This window comes from Phascolarctos cinereus, unplaced genomic scaffold (genome assembly GCF_003287225.1).
Source record: "Phascolarctos cinereus isolate Bilbo 61053 unplaced genomic scaffold, phaCin_HiC Scaffold_5;HRSCAF=322, whole genome shotgun sequence".
Lineage (NCBI taxonomy): Eukaryota > Metazoa > Chordata > Mammalia > Diprotodontia > Phascolarctidae > Phascolarctos > Phascolarctos cinereus.
This window is the reverse complement of record NW_027555958.1, coordinates 423,236,769-423,259,144: the sequence shown is the minus strand read 5'-3', so window position 1 is coordinate 423,259,144 and position 22,376 is coordinate 423,236,769. Positions and strand designations below refer to the sequence as shown.

At 39.5% G+C, this 22,376-nt stretch overlaps 1 protein-coding gene and 1 pseudogene across 2 annotated transcripts in view; both read right to left on the bottom strand.

Annotated features, from left to right (window-relative positions):
- RXRG (retinoid X receptor gamma) overlaps positions 1–22,376 on the bottom strand; it is a 201,938-nt gene that overhangs the window by 83,077 nt on the left and 96,485 nt on the right. The window contains exon 1 of one of the 2 annotated variants that reach the window (XM_020988596.2): positions 7,205–7,477. The exons of the other annotated variant lie outside the window; for it this stretch is intronic. Coding sequence (XP_020844255.1) covers positions 7,205–7,253 — 49 coding nt within the window. The 5' untranslated portion in view covers positions 7,254–7,477. Of the gene's footprint in view, positions 1–7,204; positions 7,478–22,376 lie in introns of those variants that run through there. 2 annotated transcript variants of the gene reach the window in all.
- Positions 12,694–12,913, bottom strand: LOC110209987 (zinc finger protein 706 pseudogene; annotated as a pseudogene).

Sequence of the window (22,376 nt, the reverse complement as noted above, 5' to 3'; positions counted from 1 at the left end):
GAGACCTGGAGAGTGTACCTGTGTTGCTTTTCTGACCACCATGTGAGCTGTTGCCTTGTGCGAGTTCTCTGTAAAATAGTCTTTTAAGCAAATATACGTTTGGCATTTGAACGATGTTGCCAGCCTATCGGAGTTGAGCTCTCTGCAGTAGAATTTCCGTGCTTGGCAGTTTAGCTTAAGAAAGGACCTCAGGGTCTAATACCATATCTTATCTTACCAAATGATCTTCAGAATCTTCCTAAGACAATTCAAATGGAAACGATTCAGTTTCCTGGCATGGTGCTGGCATAGTGTCCAGGTTTCACAGGTCTACAGCAATGGAGTCAGCACAATACACCTTCAGTTTGGTAATCAGTCCAATACCTCTTTTCTCCCACACTTTCCGTCGGAGCCTCTGAGCTACCTCTGGCAACGCCTGTGTCAACCTCATCATCTACATGGACATCCCTAGAAGGTACACTGCCAAGGTAAATGAACTTATCCACAAAGTTTCTATACACATGGAATTTACTTGGTGATTGGGAGATTGACTGGTGTTTGGTGTGATTAGCACTGGTGTAAAAAGCACAAATGGACACATGGATGACAACATTCCAAAATGTGGATGGGGAAGGAGAAAAATACATGGATGTAATGGGGGTGGAGGGGAGAGGAAGGCCAGGGAGACAGTTACCTAAGTTGTTTAAATATTTTCCTCTCAGACTCAGGAGAGAACAATGAGGTTTGGGGGTTAGTTCTGTTGATTCTCTACAATTGTATTTGCACAAAACTGGAAATTTGGGCCAAAACACAGTATTTCAGTATTTCAGACACAGGTGCTTAACATCAGAGTGATGTGCACTGGTCCAGGGCATGGGGAAACCACTGAGGGATGAATGATGGAAATGCCAGGACTGGATTAGAGTTTCTCCATAGCCTCAACCTCTTGTTGTTAACAAATTGCTCTGCTCTGCACATATGAAATGAGCTGTGAGTATATGTGTGTGTGTACATGTGTGTGTGTATCACTGCCTCCCACTTTGCCTTGTTTTTATCAACTTTAAAATTGTGGGAAAGTGGCACAAACTTCCTTCCAGAATCACTGGGAAAAAGAGTCCCCTAAATTTGAAGATGATAACCCTTATGAAATCTACAGGGCAGAAGCTCCAAGTGACTGTCCAATGCAATGGAAAAGGCAGCATTGATTTGGAGAAAGAGAATCTTGGTTTGAATATCATTTCTGCTATTTGCTATATGTGTGCTCTTAGACATGTCACTTAACCTCTCTAGGCCTTGGTTTCCTCATTTGTAAAAAAAAAAAAAAGCCAGACTAAATGGTCTCCAAGGTCCCTTTTATCTCTGAATTTCTGAGCCTGTGATTTTAAGATCCCTTCAGCACAAATCCTTCCCTTAGTTATTGTTTGGTCACCTATCTCCCATAGAAATTGAAAATGGTATAAAACAGATTACACTATGCATATTCCTTAATAAAACCTTACAAAGTGACTCTTTTATGTAAACTGCAATCCTGAAGTCATGCTCAATTCCAAATCTGCCACCCACACATAAAAGCCTCTCTGGCTACTCCTTCTTGGAGGAGGAGGGGAGACTTCTTCATTGAATCAGGGTGAGCAGAGTGAGAGCCTCATAGATCACAAGGCCCATGAATTAACTTCCTCTTTCCAACGTAGCCTTTTTTAACCTCTCTCAGATTCAGTTTCCCATCTCTGTGCCTTTGCACATATATACACACATGTACATCACATGGGAAACGCCATGGCCTCCTGTCTAGAATGCACTCCCTCTTCATCTGGACCTGTTAGAATCTCTAGTTTCCTTCAAAGCTCAGTTTGAACATCAGCTCCTTACATGAGACCTTTTTCCTGCCAATGTAGCACTGTCAACAAATAAATTACATCTTTTTTGTACATCTTTATTTACATGTGCACATGCTGTCTTCCCTTATAGAATGCAGACACCTTCGTGGGCATGGACCATTTCATTTTTGACTCTGTGTTGTCAACCTTAGCACAAGGCCTAGTGATTAATAAATGCTTTTTGATTGATCTATCAAAATGCGAATGGCAAAACCTGCAGCACGTACATCACAGATTTGTTTCAAGTCTCTGATGCCATAATGTATGTAAAATGCTTTGCCAACCTAAAGTGCGTATAGATATCAATTATTACAACTATTATTACTGGACAAAAAGTTTCAGAGAAAGTGGCAGCTCCCATTGCTAGAAGCAGTTTCCCCATTTGGAAGTGCCAGTAAAATCACAGGTTCATTCTCTATCTCGAACCACTCTTGTATTATTATTGATGTTATTATTATTGTCTGTGCATCCAAGTGACCTGGGCATGGTTCTCTCTCTATGAAGAGGCTGTGCCTTCACATTCACACAGTCTGACTATTTTGACCGATTGTGTGTTGGAATGATTGGGCTCTGTCAGAGACCCGGCAAGTCAGGTATAAGTTAAGTGGATTTGCTAAAGGACTAAGCTACAGTGTGTGGCCTCTCAGGATTCCTGGGTGCTAAAACAAGTGAAGATAATAAAGGTTTCCTCCTCTTTCCTGGAATATGCCTATAATCACTTGCAGGAGCCTTGGAGGAAGCTTTCCCTTCCTCCTAATCTCCTGGCCACCCCGTGTATTATGCAATTGCTTCAGGGGGTAATAGGGATTTTTCTTTATCATTCTCTCAGAGACAGAATCTAGGACTGGAGGCAGAGACTGTCTCACCCTGGACAATATCTCTTCAGCTAAGCAGCTGCCAAGTTCAGAGGATGGTCAGGAGACAGGGAGATAGGTTTCCTGTTGCCTCTAACACTCGCTAAGGTGGAATGATGTGAGCCTGGAACAGCTCAGACTCTCTCTACCTGAGGCAACCAGACTGAGTGTTTTAACTAATAGGTCTAATGACTGATTATTTTTTTTCACCACTGAATTGACTGGTAGTTTTGGGCAATTGCAAACCTGATCCCATTTACAAATCCCAAACGTTATTTCCAGAGTGCTGATGATTCCCTAGAGAAACTGCAATGAGTCATGGTAGTCTGAAGTCCCTGGATTTGCCAATCTATAAAATAGGGGGAAATAAATCACAGCTCATTTCATATGTGCAGAGCAGAGCAATTTGTTAACAACAAGAGGTTGAGGCTATGGAGAAACTCTAATCCAGTCCTGGCATTTCCGTCATTCATCCCTCAGTGGTTTCCCCATGCCCTGGACCAGTGCACATCACTGTGATGCTAAGCACCTGTGTTTGAAATACTGAAATACTGTGTTTTGGCCCAAATTTCCAGTTTTGTGCAAATACAATTGTAGAGAATCAACAGAACTAACCCCAAACTTCATTGTTCTCTCCTGAGTCTGAGAGGAAAATATTTAAACAACTTAGGTAACTGTCTTCCTCTCCCCTCCACCCCCATTACATCCATGTATTTTTCTCCTTCCCCATCCACATTTTGGAATGTTGCCATCCATGTGTCAATTTTTGCCTTTTGCCAACCGTAACCTAATCATAACAAACACTGGTCAATCTCCCAATCACCAAGTAAATTCCATGCGTTAGAAACTTTGTTTTTATTATCTTAACAGCAGCTACATTTGTTCTTCAGAGAATGATACTGGTTTCATGTTTATCAATTCATATTTCTAATTAATCTACATACAGTTATTTGAAAAGATTGGGTGTAGTAAAAAGATCATTAATTTTGTGGTCAGAAGACCTTAGTTCAAATTCTGCGATAGACACCACCTTTGTGACTTTGGATAAGTCATTTCTTCTGTCTATTTCCTCATTTTTTGAATGATAGAGTTGAGTTAAATGACCTGCAAAGTCCTGCTCTATACGAAGACTCATAGGCTGATACCTCTAAAACCTAGAGGTATCAGCTTATGATTCTATGTATGTATGTACTTGATCTGGACCTACAAATTTACAGGTCTGAGGAAGTCCCAGTGCGTACACTCTCTCCATCAAACCAACAATTGCAGAGCTGCCCGAGGCACTGAGAGGTTAAGTAACTTTTTCATGATCATACAACTAGCATGTGACAGCCACTGGAGTTGAACACAGGTCTTCCTTACTCCCATTTACATAATATTACTCTCTGAAAAACAAAATCTTGATGATTTCAAGTTTATGTAATAGTAACATAGCCCTGATGATTTAAGTTCTTTCTCCCATGGGAGGGCTCTGCCACTAACTAGCTTTGTGACCTTGCAGAAGTCATTCACTTCTATTTCCTCATTTGAAAAATGAGATAATCTATCTTTAAGATAAAAAGAATCTCTAAAAATTCAGAATCTAGCAGAAAGAGCTCCTGAAATTCAATCTGATTCACTTCAACAAACATTTATTAGGCACCTATTATGTGTAAAGCACTGTGCCAGACATCTGAATTGAGATCTATGTATTATGTCACAACTTAAGCTTATTCAGGTTCCCCTCATTTCTCTTTACCTTAATTTGTTATCCCCTCCCAGTTAACCTTGCACACACCCCTCCCTAGCTTTTCACCAAGCTGTTGACAAAATAACAAAAAAATATATTTTTTTGCCTCAAAAGGGTATTGTTAGTGTTAATGCGTTACTATAAGTAAATAACTTAGAAGGTCCTGGAAAAGAATGGTGCCACATGAGTACATTCCTTAGGCAATTGTACTTAGAGAGAAAGAAAGCAGCTATTTACAATTCTGTGTCCATGACATATGCCCTGACCCTGGGGTTCTGAAGTCTTTTCACACCCAGGATCTTACTGGGGACTGGAGACAGATTCTGACTTGCTGTATGAAGCTTCATCAGCCACCACTTAACCTCAGTCCAAACTGTCCTTCATTCTTGTGCTACAGTCCTATGCTGGTCTCATCTATTGCCCGTGGAACTGACTGCTTTCTGGACTGGGTACAGATCTACTCTTTGGTATCCTAATACATGGGAAAATGTCCTGCTCCCTAAAGGTGGAAGACAAGAAGAACCGTCCACTAATCACCAGGAGTTTCTAGACCCAAATGACTCTGTATTAAATGGCTACCTGTCCAGTGAGGAAGTGAGAAGGGATTCTGCCTTCAAGACTTCAGAAAAATCTTTGCCTTACTTGGCTCAGTCCTAATTCTCTCATCTGTAAAGTCTCATACCTGTAAGTTCCCCCCTCATCACTCCTTAATGCTAGTGCCTTCTCTTCCAGGTTATACCTATTTTATTCCATCTACATCCTATCGGTATATAGCTTTTTTTTGGCCTGTTGTCTCTCTGCCTTGCGCTACCTACAAGTGACACATGGTGAAGGCTCCAGTATGGCTACTACAGACTGCGTGGAATTTCATGGAACCACAGCCACCAGCCTAGAAGTAAGAACTCTAGTCAAGTAGTCATTTATTTGGTCTAAATGGTTCTGCCAGAAACTCTGAGCATCTTCCCCCTCCAGACTGATTCTTTTGTGAAGGCCAACTAGGCCATCTTTTGCTTCAGTTCTTACCCAGCCTTTAATTACTGGATGGTCATTTCCTCAGACAAACTAAAACCTGGAAAAGACCTTAGTTTAAAAAGACCAGGGGCTCCCACTTCAGCCAGGGCTATTGTCAGTCATCCTGACTTATGTCTTGCCACTGGACTCCCATGACTCTGGAGGAGAGAGTGGAGCTATGACTTTGCACAGCTCTGCCTCACTTAAATCCAATTCACTGCAAATCAAGACATCATCCTCCTGATGTCATTGGTTCTCTCTGAGAATGAAGGACGAACAACAACAACAATCTGGTCTACATACTGCCAGACAACCCATTTGTTTCACCAAGAGGACTGTTTTCTAACTGAACCAATTACCAATTGTCCTTTTGTGGAAAAAGTCTTCCACAGAATCTTGAAGTTATAAAGGACCTCACATAATTCAATCTGTACTGGGGGAAAAAAAACTGATTCTCTCCATAACATACCAGACAAGTGGTCATCCTGCCTTTGCTTGAAGAGCTCAATTGAAGGAGAGCCTATTCCCTCCTGAGGCACCCCATTCCACTTGGGAACAGTTCTAATGCTTGGGAAGTTTTTCCAGACATCAGGCCTAAATTTGACTCTCTCAGACTTCCCCTCCCTGCTCCTAGGGCTGCCTTGTGGGGCCAAGATGAACAAGATCAATCTCTCTTCCATGTGCCAGTACTTCAAATGTTTGAGGACCTTTGTCACTGCTTTCCTACCCCCAGTCTTCTCTTCTTCAGACTAGAACAAAAGCCCTTGGAATGCCTCCAACATGTGTCATGTCTATGTTGATGCCTCCTCAAAAGGAAAACATGGTCAGTCATGTTGATGGTACCTACCAAAAATAAGGTTTTTACATGCATGCACACACATACATACACACTTGTGTATGGAAATTATATTAATGACAGATATAATGACATGGTGTGGGGGGGAAATATTTAAGATTTTTAGGATGAGAGAGGAAAGAAAGAAAATACAATAGCAAGTTATTTCTCCAAGAACACCCAACACTTCAGTCTGATGGATAGAAAATGGTACTTTTCCAGACAACAACCCTATCATTGTTACCAAGCCTTTCCATGGCAGTTAATATTTTCAAAGCCTTTGACAATAGCTTTTCTTCCTGATAAGTGGTATAAGAGGAATGTAATCATACTTTTATTATTAACTATTCTACTTCCATGCACACTAGCTCCCACATAAATGCTCTTATTGTATCTGTAACTCATTCTCACACATATTGGCTCACATGAACACTCCTCTTCCACTCATCTTTTCTATATACACCACACAATCTCATCTATCTATACAATATTTCTCTCTCTCTCTCTCTCTCTCTCTCTCTCTCTCTCTCTCTCTCTCTCTCTCTCTCTCTGTCTGTCTCTTCTCCTTTCCTTCTCTCTCTCTCTCTTTTTCTCCCTCTCCTTCTTCTGATTTCCCTCTCTCTCTCTCTCTCTCTCTCTCTCTCTCTCTCTCCGTCTCTCTCTCTCTCTCTCTCTCTCTCTCTCTCTCTCTCACACACACACACACACACACACACACACACACACACACACACACCCCTTCTAACTCAGCTTTCTTTCTTACACACCTGTGTATACTACACACTTGCTCTAACAATCCCAGTGAATTATTCCTTTCCAGAAGGATGGGGTGGGGGGGAACACAGCACATTCCTCCTTCCCCTTGTCTCTCATTCTTTCACACTAAGGTCCAGCCAGCCCGTCCCAGTGACATACTTACTACCAAAGCCTGCAGGAAACTTCATGAAGTGAGAGTAATTTCCATACATGTTTACTCTTCAGTTCATCTTTCTCTTTCCTCTCTCTTTCTTTCCTTTTCTCAATAGTACTGCCTCTCCCAGCTACTAGGCAAAGCCGGGACTCCCTCAACTTGGTGTGGGAAGAGCAGTCATCATCCCCTGGCAGCCACTAGGAGTACAGGGGCCGTCCGCTCGCTGAGATTAATTAGGAAGGAGCCTGTCTTTGGACGGGAGAGTCTTCAGAGTGTGTTCCAGGCAGCTGTGGCGGCAGCAGCTTCTGTGTGGCAGTCAGAGCGCATGCTGCTGTTGGTGCCGCCTCTGCTGCTGCCGCCGCTACTGCTGCTGCTGCTGCTGCTGCTGCTGCTGCTGCTGCTGTGGCCCCTTAGCTTCAGCTCAGGGCTGGGCTTCTGCGCCCCCAACTATTTGAGCTCCTTACACGTTCGCTGAGGACTCCAGTAGTGGCACAATCTATCAGCTGGGAAGCCAATCGATGTCTGACCGCATCGGCATAGGTCAGGAGTGGGGGGGGGGAGGGATCAGGCAATGGGAAGACCCTTTGGGTGCCTTTTCTTTCTACGGCACCTTTTCCCCTCCGAAAAAACATCAGTGTGGTTTTATTAAATAAGGCATTTTCTCTCACTCTAGCATTTCCCCCTTCGATGCAGCTGGTTTTTGACCTGTGACAGGGATTTGGGGAGAAGGGAAGGATGATGCTGTTCCAAGAGCACACAATTAATAGAGCAAGAGACTGAGTCACAGGATCATGGAGCCAGGGTGGAAGGGAGTGCAACTTCCTCATTTTACAAATGGGGAAATTGGGGCCCAGAGAGTTGAAGTGACTGTGCCAAGGTCACACAGGTGATAGAGGGTAAGATCTGAAATGGCATTCTCTGACTCCAAAGCCAGTGTTCTTATCATTGTGCCCCACTACCTCCCCAAGTGGAAGTAGCTACAGTCTTCTTTTTGCAGGCTATGAGTTCTGGTGTGCTGTCCCCTATATCGCTTAACAGCTTCGCCTGCGAGATTCACAGGAGGGGGACCTGAGGGCCTTTCTGAGCAAAGGAACAGAGAAAGTCTTCCTTCCACAGAAGAGCAGAATCTTGGGAAGCGTCAGACACTGTGCCAGGGACTAAATACAAGACGAAAGCAAAAAATGACCCCTGCCCTCAAGGTGTTTCCCTTTCAAAGAGCAGCGAGAAACTAGAGTAGCCTTTACCTTATGAGGAGATTCTTTCCACCTCTAATTTTCTGAAAGCCTTTGCCATCTATCAGGTCTCCAGTGAGAGGCTGGAGAACTGAACTGCGAAATGCTCTTAGACACAGCTCGCTCACAGTGGGAGACACGACAACCTATCAAGGTAGAGAGTATTGACTGGACCCTGGAGTTATTTTCTTAATGTCTCAGTGGAGGAATACATTAATCACGCCAAAACACCATTTTTATCTTTTCACTCCCCTGTCCAAAAAAGAAATAAAGAAATCAATGACTCCTAGTTACCACAAGACAAAATTCCGCTTCTGACATTTAAGGAACTGATTGCAATCTGGGATTCCAGCATACTTTTCCAATCTTATTTCCTACTACTCCTACTTTATGAACCAATTCAATCCAAACATCGTATGGAGGCATTGGACATTCAGAGACAAAATGAAGACTATTCCCATAACATAACACACTACAGCTAGACTCTTCTCTCTAGCGTCCAAACAATCCATTCTTATTCCCATTCCTGTACTAAGAGGTGTGATGCAAGAAAGCATGTTGGTTCGTCATCAGGGGATCTGGATTCCAGTTCCGATTCAGCAATTTACTAGATGCATGACCTTTGGCAAGCCTTAGCCTTAGTTTTCTCACCTATAAAATCCTGCCTTCTGCAAGAAGCCTTTCCCAATCCCTCTTAATACTAGTGCTGTTCCTCCAAGGTTATCTCCAGTTTATCTTGTCTATATCCTGTTTGTATATAGTCATTTACTTGTTGCATCCCTTCATATGAATGTGGGCTCCTTGAGAGCAGTGAATTGTTTTGTTTTTCTGTATACCCAGCACTTAATACAGTGTCTGCATATAGTATAGGTGGATCTATCTATCTATCTATATCTATCTATCTATCTATCTATCTATCTATCTATTTATCTATCTATATATCATATATATATACATATATATAGTACATATGTAGTATAGCATAGGTGCTTAATAAATGCTTCTTGACTTAACTTGAGGGGGTTTAGATTAGAAAATTTAAACCCGCCCGTAATACTATGCTCCTGTCATTTGGCTCCTCATTTGGCAAACCCTCCCCTCTGTTCTGTTTTGCCAACTTTTGCCCAACCTTTCCAACCAATTCTTATCTTCCCCCATAAAATTTTTCCTGGCTTCTGCAATGCAAAAAAAAAAAAACCCTCTCTCCTACAAACTGTACCTCTTATCTTATATCTTCCTTAATTCATCATCAAATCTTCTCTTTTGACACTTCTCACACTGTTGCCTCATATTATCTAACTTCACACATGTTATAGGTCATGCATTTTCCAGTGTTAAGAGTTAGGTCAAACTGCTTCAAGTGATTATAGATCTAATTTAGAAGGGTCTTCCATCTTCTAGGGACTGATGAAATCAATACAATGTCATCTAAAAACAAAATTAGTGACCTGACTGTTCAAAGGGAATACTTCAATGGGGAATATTTCCTGCACTGGCCATTCTCCACAATGGTGGCAAGCACCTTTAGTGATCATATCATTTTTAAAGCCTCTGCTGATATCGATAATCAGAAGGTCAATGAACAAAGTTATCTGTTACATCTATTGTTTCCTCTTTCAAGGAAGCTTGAAGGATTCTGACATATGCAAGCAAGGTAGCTAGTTGAAGGACGATTTTTAAGGAGGCGTTTTGCTCTACCAAACCAAATGATCATAAGATGATAGATTTAGATTTGGAGGGAGTCCAATCCACTCATTTAAAATGTTTTTGTTGTTTTTGGTGGTGGTGGTGGTGGTGGTGGTGGTGGTGGTGGTGGTGAGGCAGTTGGGGCTAAGTGACTTGCCCAGAATCACACAGCTAGTGAGTGTTATGTGTCTGAGGCCAGATTTGAACTCAGGTCCTCCTGACTCCAGGGTCAGTGGTCTATGCACTGTGCCACCTAGCTGTCCCTAAAATGTTTTTTTTAATTAAAAAGAATTTATTTTCTCTTCCTCTCACCTCCCCTCAAAAAAAATTAAAAAAGAAAATTCATGTGGCAAACATGCATAGCTGAACTATAAAAAATAATAAAAGCAGTGGTTTCAAAGAAACCAGGGAAGATTTGTATGAACTGATGCAGTGTGAAGTGGGTAGAACCAGGAGAACAATATACTATAACAACAATGTTGTAAAAATGGACACTTTTGAAAGACTTAAGAATTCTAAACAATGCAATCACCATTCTCCTCATTTTACAGATGAGGAAAATGAGGCACAAAGTGGTTAAGTGACTTGCCTAGGGTCATATAACTCTTCTGTATCAGGAGCTTTGTTGGCTCCCTATTGCCTTTAGGTTAAAAAAACAAACTACCCTCTGACATTTGAAATCCTTCTCAATCTGGCTCTCCCCAGCCTATCCTTCCAAGTTGATTACATATTATTTCCTCTCAGTTACCCCACGCTCCGGCCAAACCAAAATGCTTTGTTGTTATTTAGTCACATCCAACTCTTCATGAACCCATTTGGAGTCTTCTTGGCAAAGATACTAGAGTGGTTTGCCATTTCCTTCTCCAGTTCATTTTATAGATGAGGAAACTGAAGCAAGCAGGGTTAAGTGACTTGCTCAGGGTCACACAGCTAGTAAGAGTCTGAGGCTAGATTTGCACTCGTGTCTTCCTGACTCTAGAGCTGGCACTCTATCCACTGTGCCACCTAGCTGCCCCTGGTACTAAGTACTTACTGTTCCCCATATATGACATTCCTTTGCCTGACTGTGTGCTTTACATAGGCTGTCCCTAATACCTAGAAAGCTCTGTCTTTTCCCTTTTGCCTCTTGGAGCTCTGATCCCCTTTCAAGGTTTACCTCAAGTGCTACCTCCTACAAGACACCTTTCTCGATCTCCCCAGTTGTTAATTCTCCCCAATCACTGTGCATTTTTTTCTTTGTGTGTGTGTGTGCACATGCGCACATGCGTGCACACTCCTGTGTTTATGTTATGTCCATATTGTTTTCTTCTAGTAGGACATGGCTCCCTTAACAGCAGAGTTGTATCCCCAGTGCACATAGTAGGTTTCCTCAGATATAAACATAGTGATTGTACTTTCACTACCTGTCCATAAGGCTCTTTGAGGAATAAATAAGACAATGTTTTTAAAGTACCTTGTAAGGATTAAACTTCTATAAAAAACATAAGCCAATAATCAATTTGGTGAAGTCCTGGTAAAAGGCAATTCACAAGGTTCCCTGAGATCAGAAGCTTCCTGCTTACGCCATACCTAGAACATTGCTTATTTACTCTTTACCCAGAAGGCTCACTGCTGAGTTTCAGGCCAATCCATCACAATGTCTGTCTCACAATGTCCTGACTCACAACAGCCATGGGTGAGGAAGAGGGAGAGTCAACTCAAATGGCCCCATTTGCATCAGAGCTTCCTGGCCCACAATAGCCAAGAAGCAACATTGCCTTCCTCATCTGGCTGCTGACGGTACTATCCAAACTGTTGCCTGTAGGCTGGGTACCACTGCCTTCATCACTACTGCTAGCTGAGGGCCAGAGCATTGCTGCCAGGGCATCTCTACTTTTTGTACTGGTCTATTATACCAGATATAGAAGTCCTCTTGGGACAATTGGGATATGGTCCAGTGGCCTCTCTTTGGGCTAGGAGGACATAAAGATGACTTTGTCTTACAGGCTGTTTTACCTAGGAGGGTCATTGAGTGGAAGGTTTTTAGTAAAGTAGTTGTTCATGTGAACCCTTAGGCTCTCAGCAGTCTTGTACTAGCAGTTTGCTTTGGGACAACTCCATTGCTGTTGGTCCTTTCCATGCATCTGAACGTCCTGATTTGCTGAGGTTAGCCCGACTGATATCCTGCCACTAAGTCTGGACTGCATTTGGGGTGCTCAGTGTCTGGCAAGACTCTAAGACACAAAGCTGTTACTGCTCTACCTCATCTTTGCTTTTTTTGATGTTATAAAATCAAAGTACTACTTTATTAAATGAATTATTTTATACAGTATGAACATCAATATAATTATAATTGTAAAAAAAAATTATAACAAGGATGGACTGATTTTCAGGATTTCCAAATCAGGGCCCAACTGTACGTTTACAAAGAATTGTCTTTGCATGAAGGCCAAAAGGGAACAGCACAAAAATGAGTGTTTCTATGGCCCTCTTATTTTTTGCTGATCAACAGTTTGTTAGAAAAGTAGCTTCAGGTTTATTGTCCAAGGTCTGAGATAGTAGAAGAATCAGTAGGTGCCATGAATTCACCTAGAAACAACTTTACGCCTGAGCATCAGCCAATTCTGGAGGAAGTGGAGTCTTAGAATGTTTGCTCTTGAAGTACTGTTTGGAGGTGTTGGGGTTCAGGAGACAGTGAAGGTATATATCAAGACAGCCTTAGCAGCAGCCTTCTGATCATGTCCTTGTTTCTTTTTCTGTCCAGCTTGGTTTTCTTGGCATTTTTCTGCTGAGACTGAATCTTCTGCTGTCCACGAGCCATACAGAGGTTGAGATAGTCCAGCATCTGAGGCGTCGGACAGGGCAAGGGTTCATCTTTGCTTTTTGCATGAGGTCAAGAGTCCTGTTTAGGGTGAGAGACTTTGGTTGCTAGCTAAAGGCAAAGTCAACTTGCTTGTGTACCCTGAGGTACAGGTCCTACTTTGGGGTCATGTTTGTCTGTGTCCTGTCAGGGGGTCATCATACCTTGCAAGATGATTGGCTCACAGGTTCTCATGGAAGGCAGAGAAACCTGAGACAATACCTTTACATGATAAGAGTATAACAGGAAGCATTTGCCAATGATGCCCAAAGCCAGTGACTTCACTCACTCCAACAACAGGATCACAGACTTTGAGTAAGAAAGAACCTGACAGGTAACGTAGTCAAACCTTTCATTTTACAGGGAAGAAGCAGAGTCCTAGAATAAATAGCCAAATGACTTGCCTGAGATCAAATATGTATTAAGAGAAAGGGCCAGGATTTGAACTCAGTTCCTCTGCTACAAATCCAGCACTCTTTCCCCTGTACCATGCTATCTCCCAATAAGTGCTGTGCACTCATAAATATATCATATTGTTCAGTGATTTCAGTTGTATCTGATTCTTTGTGACCCCATTTGGAGTTTTCTTGCAAAGATATTAGAGTGGTTTGCCATTTCCTTCTCCAACACATTTTACAGATGAGGAACTGAGGCAAACAGGGTTTAATGACTTGCCCAGGGCCACACAGCTACTGTCTGAGACTAGATTTGAACTTAGGTCCTCCTGACTCCAGACCTCATGCTCTATCCACTGTGCCACCTAGCTACCCCCAAAATGCAACATATAACTTTATCATGACTAACAGCCAAAAGGAAGGAAGTGAGCATTTATTAAGCACCTACTTTGCTAAGCAATTTACAATTATTATCTCTGAATCCTTACACCAGTCTTGGATGGTAGGTGTTATTATCGTCCCCATTTAACAGTGGAGGAAACTGAAGCAAAGATTAAGTGACTTGCTTAGGGTCACACAGCTAGTAAGTATCTGTAGCCAGAATTGAATCCAGGTCTTCCCAACTCCAAGTCCAGACCTCTATCTACTGTGCCACCTAGCTGCCTATGATCCAAAGAGATGGAGAACAAGGAGTTACTTCATGGGTTGGGGTCCTATTTTTACTTTTGTCGATCTTTTGGCTTTCCCATTGAACTGTGGTGCCATCAGTGAAATTGCCAATGAGACAAACACAATAGAATATGGTGGAATAGCGTGCATGAATTTCATAGTGACATACCATAACAAGGATTCAGATCCAGTCCACACTTCCTTATGGTGGCATATGTAGTCAAGACATGTGGTCTTGCTGGACTTCAATGATTCTGGAAGAGAGCATGAGGCTGATGACTCTGTACAATTCTTCCTCACTTAAATCCAATCCACACTCAAGTCAAGACACCACCCCATGATGTCATAAGTCCTCCTCAAAAATGAAGGATCAGGGGCAGCTAGATGGTATAGTAGACAGAGCTCTGGCCTTGGAATCAGGAGAACCTGAGTTCAAATCCGACCTCAGACACTTACTAGCTGTGTGACCCTGGGCAAGTCACTTAACCCCAATTGCCTCACCAAAAAAAAAAAGGATAAAAACAAAACAAAAATGAAGGATGAACATCTCACAGTGCTGTTTTAAGCATCAGATAACATAGTGAAGTGCCTTGCATACCTTAAATTGCTATGTAAATTGTTATTATTATTACTATTATAGAAGATGTCATGTGCAAGAGGGATCAAAGTTATTCTGCTTGGCCAAACTATAGTGAGAAGAATGGGTGGAAAGAGTAGAGGGGTAAATTTCAGGTGAATGTAAGGAAAAACTTCCTAATAATTGGAGCTACTTCCCTGGAGCCAGGTTCTCTCTTACCAGAGGTTTTGAAACAAAGACCAGGTTACCATTTATTGGTTTTATTATAAAGGAGATTCTTTTTCAGGTATAGTTTGGACTAAAGAACTTTTGAAGTCTCTTCTAATTCTGATGAGTCTGGGATTCATATGCCAATGTCTGTTATACTTTCTATTAATAATGATAGAAATTTATCTCCATTTAGCAAGCAATTTGTATTTTTCAAAGTGCTTCTACATCTGTTTTATCCAGTCCTTCAATCCTGTGAGCTAGATGAGATAAGCATTATTCTCTCATTTTATAGATGGAAAAACTGAGACCTAACAAGGTGAAGTCACATAGCTGATTACTGTCTAAGCTAGGACTAGAACCCAGATCTCCACACTCCCAGCTAGCATTCCGCTCACTATATCATCCTGCCACTAATCAATGGTATGTTTCCCCATATGCATACTTCTATCTCTTCTCGTATTTCTTTGTGAGTCTGCTTCTTTTTTGGCTAAAACTTCCAACCCATACTTTTTCATGTTGTAGTACTAACACTCCACCTCTGCCACCTTGACTCTATGCTTATAGTTCCAGCATCTGCCCTCTTCTACCAACACTGCACCTTCTCACAATTAAGGCATAATGAGCCTAGGATGAGTCTATTTACATGAGATGGTCACTAACAGTATAGAGTGATAAGAAAAGTCATATGGCTCAAGAATAATTTGACCTGTGGATCACTGGCTGGCTTTTCAATATCTTCAGTCTCAACAACTGCTTTTTTTCTGACTTTTTTAGGTCTGAACTAAAATCTCGTCTTTTACTGGGAGCTTTCCCCAACCTTATAAATTCTCTTGCCTTCCCTCTGGTAATTATTTCCTATTTGTCCTATACATAGCTTACTTCATATTGTTGTTTGTTTTCCATCCTCTAAGAGAAGCAATGACATCATGAGGGTGATGACTTGCTTGTGAGTTGTATTTAAGTGAGGCAGAGCTGTGCAAATTCATCAGTCTCATTTTCTCCTCCAGAGTCATCAGAGTCCAGCGGCAAGACATAAGTCAAGATGACTGGCAATGGCCTAGGATATATTTGTTTACATATTGTCTCCTCCATTAGATTATAAACTCTTTGAGGGCAGGCATTGTCTTTTGCCTTTCTATATAACCCCCAGCACTTAGCCCAGTGGCTGGCATACAGCAGGCAATTTATAAATATTTATTGATTAATTTACTGATTGAATGAGTTTCCCTGAGGCCACATTGCTCAGCCTACTCCACTGGCATTATGGAGTCTGCCATGACTCAATCATGCCCCCAGAACCTCTACGTGGATGTTCCTTCAAGTCTGGTGTTCTTTTCTTAGGACACTTGAATAGGTATTGGCTACATCCAGCTCCCAATTCATCATGCTTAGCCCTTTGGTAGGGATATAATAGATGTGATTGTCCCCAGACAACTGATTCTAGCTGCCTATTCAACACTTTTGGCAAGCTTCCCAGGACTCTGGTGGCAGCTCTACCCCAGCCCTCCAGCCCAATTTCTTGAGGGAAAACAGAGTAACATGACTGACCCTGACCTGGACTTGAAGCCATAAGAACTGGGTTTGAGTCTTGGCTCTACAGTTTATAGCTATAGGAAAATCATTTAACCTCTTTCCTCAGTTGGTTATCTGGGGAGGGAAAATAGGTATAATAGTGCTAGACAGGTTTATATAGTGCTTCGAAGTTTGCAGAATGCTTTACATACTGTATGTCATTTAATCTTTAAAGCAACTCTGTAAAGAGGTATTCTATTAGGGTAGTTAGGTAGGCATGGTGGATAGAGCTCTAGGCCTGGAGTAAGGGAGACCTGTGTTCAAATCCAGGCTCAGATATTTACTATCTGAGGCATCTTGGGTAAGCCATTTAACCTCTGCCTGACTCAGTTTCCTGTAAAATGGGGATAATAGTAATGCCTACCTCCCAAAGTTGTTGTAAGAATTAAATAACATAATGTTTGTAAAGTATCTAGCACAGTGCCTAGCACATAGTAGGTGCTATATAAATGATAGCAAATGTTATTAATACTATTTTATAATTGAGGAAACTGAGACAGAAGGTAATTAAATGACTAGACCAGGGTCACCCAGTTAGGAAGTGTCTAAAGGTGTATTTGAATTTAGATCACCCTTACTACAAGGCGTATAATCTATCCCCTGTGCCACCTACATACCTTAGTAATTATTTTTGGTTCCTGCTTGGCAGAATGGTTGTAAGAAAAAGTGTTTTGTAAAACTGCGAGCCCATATTCTGTTCTTGCATGTTGATTGCATCCACTACAAATTTTTTATGTAATTTGTGGCCCCATTGTAGCAAGGCAACTCCTGTATTCCCTCTAATGGAGTCTCTATTTCATTGATCTAGGAGAGATAATTTAAGAATTATTAGACTACTTGAAAGCCACAATGAAAAAGAGCCTAGACCACATATTTCAAGAAATATAAAGGAAAACTACCCTAATACCTTAGATCCAGAGAGTAAGATAGATATTGAAAGAAACTATCAATCACTTTCTAAGAGAGAACCCAAAATCTCTTTAAAATAAAAGAGATAAGTAAGTATTTTGGCAGACAATACTTGGGTATAAAAAAATTTGAAGAAAAATAAAAGGCAACAGTATTAAAAAAACATCAATTAATAGGCAAAGTGAATGACATTGAAGACAGTGTGGAGATAATTTAAGGATTATAGGTCTCCAAACAGACAAATATATATATATATTATATATATATATATTATATATATATATATATATATATATATATAATTTTTTTTTTTTTGCTTTTTGGTGAGGCAGTTGGGGTTAAGTAACTTGCCCAGGGTCAACAGCTAGTAAGTGTCAAGTGTCTGAAGCCAGTTTTAAACTCAGATCTCCTGACTCCAAGGCCAGAGCTCTATCCACTGCACCACCTAGCTGCCCCAAAAAAAAAAAAATCTTGAATACCACAATGTTTAAAATAATAAAAATTTCAAACAGAAAGGCTGAATACAAACAACAAAGCAAGTAGCCAGAGAAAATCTGAAAATATGGAGAGAAAGCAGTTCAAGTAATCCTGGTTATTCTATAGTTATGGAAATCAGAGAAGAGAATGAAGTAATATTCCAACAAGGAATGGAATTCAAGACAAAATTACAAGATATACATGTTTTATACCTGAATCTAATCATTTGTGGGAGAAAACTGGATTTGCAGGAAAAAAAGAGACATTTGAGGAATTCCTAGGGGAGAAAAAGTGACTAATTACTTGACTTGTAAAAAACTTCAAGTGAAAGCTCAAGAAGGTAAAAATATAATAATCGTGGAGAGACTAATTCAGTTAATTATTCATTTTTATGTGTTATGGTCTTATAAAAAAGTGATAGAAAGAATGATCAATGGAGTAAAAGAAAGTACAAATAAATACCATCTAGGGATAAAAAAGAGCTAAAGGAGTTGTTAAGGTTCAGGAGAAACAATGGGGAAAGAATTGAACTGAGGCAAGCCAACCTAAATTCCTTGATCCCACTCAGGTGAATCAGTATATTTTGAGTGGAGGGACAGGACAAGGGGGTAGTAGAGTAGGACATTACATAAATTATTAAAATATCTCTGTTTTACTCTCTCTCTACTCCCCACTCTTGTTCCTGAATAAATGCAGTCAATAAATAGGGGAAAGTGAATAATTAGTTTGTCATGTAATAACAAATTGTATGTTATACATTTGAATTTTAGTTTAATTTTGCGTATTTTTTTACACAATGTTGTTAGCTATTATTAACATAAAAATATGTGTTCTTATCTTTCTGGCCTAACAGATAATCTTTTAATCTCCAGAGATTAAAAAAATATTCAGTATACAATTTTGAAATCGATAATAAAACCAAGACATAGATGAATATTTACAATTAGCATGAGAAAAATCACAGCCATAGTCACTTCATACTTTTAATATGATGGAGATGACTTTCTCTTCACTTCTGGAAACACAATTCTGTTATTCAGTTCACTCAAGATTATAGTTACAAAAGTAAAGGAGTTAGAGAATTCAAAATTCCTCCCTTTGTGGGTAGTTTGTCTATACTTCATGGGAAACAAGAGAAAGGAATAGGAAATTAAGGTTCTATACTGGTAGAGGAAGAATTTGTTTCTTTCTGGATGAGAGTGGGGATAAGAAGTTGCTAATGGGTTCATGTCTCTCACTGCTCCAAGCTCCAGTCACCATTTCTGCTTCCTTTGGCTTGTGACTTGGTCAGCAATAAATTTTCCATTCTATCTTTAGGTTGTGGTCTGAATGCTTCTAGGCTTCCTTGCTGCTGGCCATCACAGTCATGCTGAAATTGCTTTTTGGGCAACTTATGGTCATAGCATCTTTAAGTTCACTTCTCAAAGGCACTTGGGAACTCTTTGTAGCCTGTCATATGTCAAGTAAAAGGCTCCTAGTTCCCAAGGAATCCTGGAATGTCTTTTTGAACAGCAGGCAGTCACTAAATCAGTTGGGAGTTTCTATGGCAATATCCTTGAGTAAGGCAAGAGTTGCATATCAATAAGGCAGTTGGACAAAATGACTTCTCTGGTCACTTCTAGATCTTAAACAATGGTCCTATGAATAGAATTGGTATATTCAGTATTTTTTTTCCAGACATTTTCCAATGTATATAGAAACAAAGCAATCAGTCTACCTGCAAAATGGCTAAAATTTGCGTATCTGTCAGTGTATTTTATATTTCAATCTTCAGATTAAACTTAGAGAAGAAATAAAGAATGTGATAAGATCACGTATTTTAAATTTGAAGGGATCATCCCAACTCCATTATATTAGAGATAAGGCAACTGATGCCCAGAGAAGTTAAATGACTTGCCCAGGATCACACACCTGTGGTAGGTTTTTGGATAGATGAAAATTCATGACGGACAGATTTCAGTATTTTCAGGCCTAGATTAATTCTTTTTCAATAGACCTCATTACAAAATACTTTTTTGTTTTACTCTTTCCCCACCCACTCTTGTTCCTGAGTAAATATAATCCGTGAATAGGGAAAAGTCAGTAATTAGTTTGAGTCATATGATAATAAATTAAATTTTATACAACTGAAATTTAGTTTGATTTTGCTTTTTTACACAATAGATATATTAACCCTTATTAGCCATAAACGTACATCTTTTTGACCCCAGAGATAATTTACAATAAGCTATTTAAAAAATTTCAAAACTGGTGGTTTTTCTAATTTTTTTTTTTTGCTTTCATTAGGCCGAGGAAAGAGAATTAATCTTGGTGTCAAAATATTTGGGTTTGAATTCTATATATAGTATTTTCTAGCATTCTAAACTTCAATTTCCTTATCTGTAAAATATATATGTAAAAGTATTAATACTGCCTACATCGGATTGTTGGTGTAAAAATGTGTTTTCTAAACTTGTAGAGCACTATTAAGGGTGAGTAATTCTTATGATAGTAACAAATAGTGTTTTGTAGAGTTTTGAGGGGGTTAGCTCTAGTTAAAATGAACAGAAACACATTTGATGATCATTTATGAACAACTTATGGAAAATTAATTTGTCAAAGTAAGTGTTTTTTTTGTTTTGGCATATAATATTTAACAAACATCTTATTCTTCATCATTTTACAAATGAGTTCATCTTTACTATAGGAGACTGGCTCTACATGCTTATCTTACATATGAATTGTTTATATGATTTGAGAGTGACCTCACCTTTGCAAAGAAACACCAATCTGTCTTTTGTCGATTGTGCTAAGAGCTAAGCTCCCCAAAACTTGAATTCAAAAATGTAATATCAAATAGATCACAGAACAACACAAAGAAAGAGTTGTCCTGATACTACTGGAGTGAAAAAAATGGTTAAATCCAGATTCACAAAGAATATTGACAAGCCACAGGGTATGTTTAACAAATACAAAGTCACCTGAAAAGCACTAGGCTGCAGACAAAGAAACAAGAGTCAGGCTAGGAAGCAGCTAAATATCTCCAGAGGCTTAGGGACCTTCTATTCAATTGAAGATCAGAAACCCCAGAGCAAGGGAAAATATACTGCTTAAAGAGATAGATAGATAGATGAATAGATAAGATAGAGATATCTATCTACCTGTCTGTGTCTATACAGGCATATTTCCTTTTGCATTAAGTAAGATGTACTAGAAATAAAAATAAAATCAGTAATTTATACATTTAGCTATTCTAGTGTTCCATTTGTCATTGGGATATGAAGTCTTGCATACAAATTAATTTTATAGTTAAATGAAGCACACTCTTTAAGGACCAACACTATTTTTTTCCTTTTTCAATTTTAACCATTTTAGATAGAGATATCCCTTCTTTTTTCTTTTAAGTTTTATGCCTTTTAAGTTTGCCTCACCCCTCCCTTTTAAAAATATACCTCTCTCCTTTTCCTGTAAACTTTCTCTGTTAACAAAGAAGAGAAACAAATATGTAAGCAAAACTAATAAACATCAATGCGATGAAATAGTCCACACCCATGATCTGTAGCCTGCAGTTGTCAGTGAAGAAGAGATGTGGATTCTCATCTCTTCTCTGAGGCCAAGAATGGTAATTTTACTTACACAATACTTAGTTTCACTTTTGTTTTCTTTTCCTTTAAATTGTTATGATATTTATATATGTTGCTTTTTTGGGGGGATTTCTACTTATTTCATTCAGAATCATTGCATATTAGCTTTCCCATGTTTCTCTGAATTCATCGTGTTTGTATTTTTATCATGTAGCACATTTACTTATTCATTCCTCAGTAAATGAGTCTCCAAATTGGTCTTTGTTATCACATAAAAAAAGAAGTTGCTGATATGACTACTTTGGTATATATGGAACCAAGCCTTCTGTCTAAAAACTCTTTGGTATATATTTTGATCTCTGGGTAAAAGGATATGGACTTCTATATGTTTTTTTTTTCATTTAATTTCCAAGTGTCTTCCAGAATGGGAGGAGAAGAACACAATTCATATATCTATTACCAGCTTATTAGAGAGCCTATCCTTACAGTCCTACCAAAATTAAAGATTTCCATTAAAAAAAATCATTGCTGATTTATGGGGTTAAGTAAAACAAAAAATTTCAGTTAATATTTCTCTTATTGTTAGTGATTTGGTACAATCATTCATATGGTTATAATGGATTGTATTTCTTTTGGAAAATATCTCTATTCCTTGATGTTTGATCTTTAGAAAGATTTCCTTTTATACTTTTAAAGGTATTCTTTGATATCTATTTCTGGCTTATATGTAGAAGCTTGGGGAAGGATGCTGATGAATTGTAGAAAGCCAGGGAGAAAGAGAAAAGGTCTCAAACTAAATAAGAAAGAAAGAAATCATATAAGTAACTTGCAGGGATTTAACTAATGAAGTCATTTAGAGCTTGATCTTCAAGATGTGAAGTTTTAAGAAATTGAGGAAAATTGAAGGAAAAATAGTCAGGGTTAAGATTTTATTGTTATATTGAAAGGAGATTCAAGAGCAATAAAGAAGGATAAGAATCAAAAAATGATTAGGGATTAGAAGTTAAGGAAGACTCAAGAAGGGAAAGGAGAAGGAAGTTAAAAAGATAATA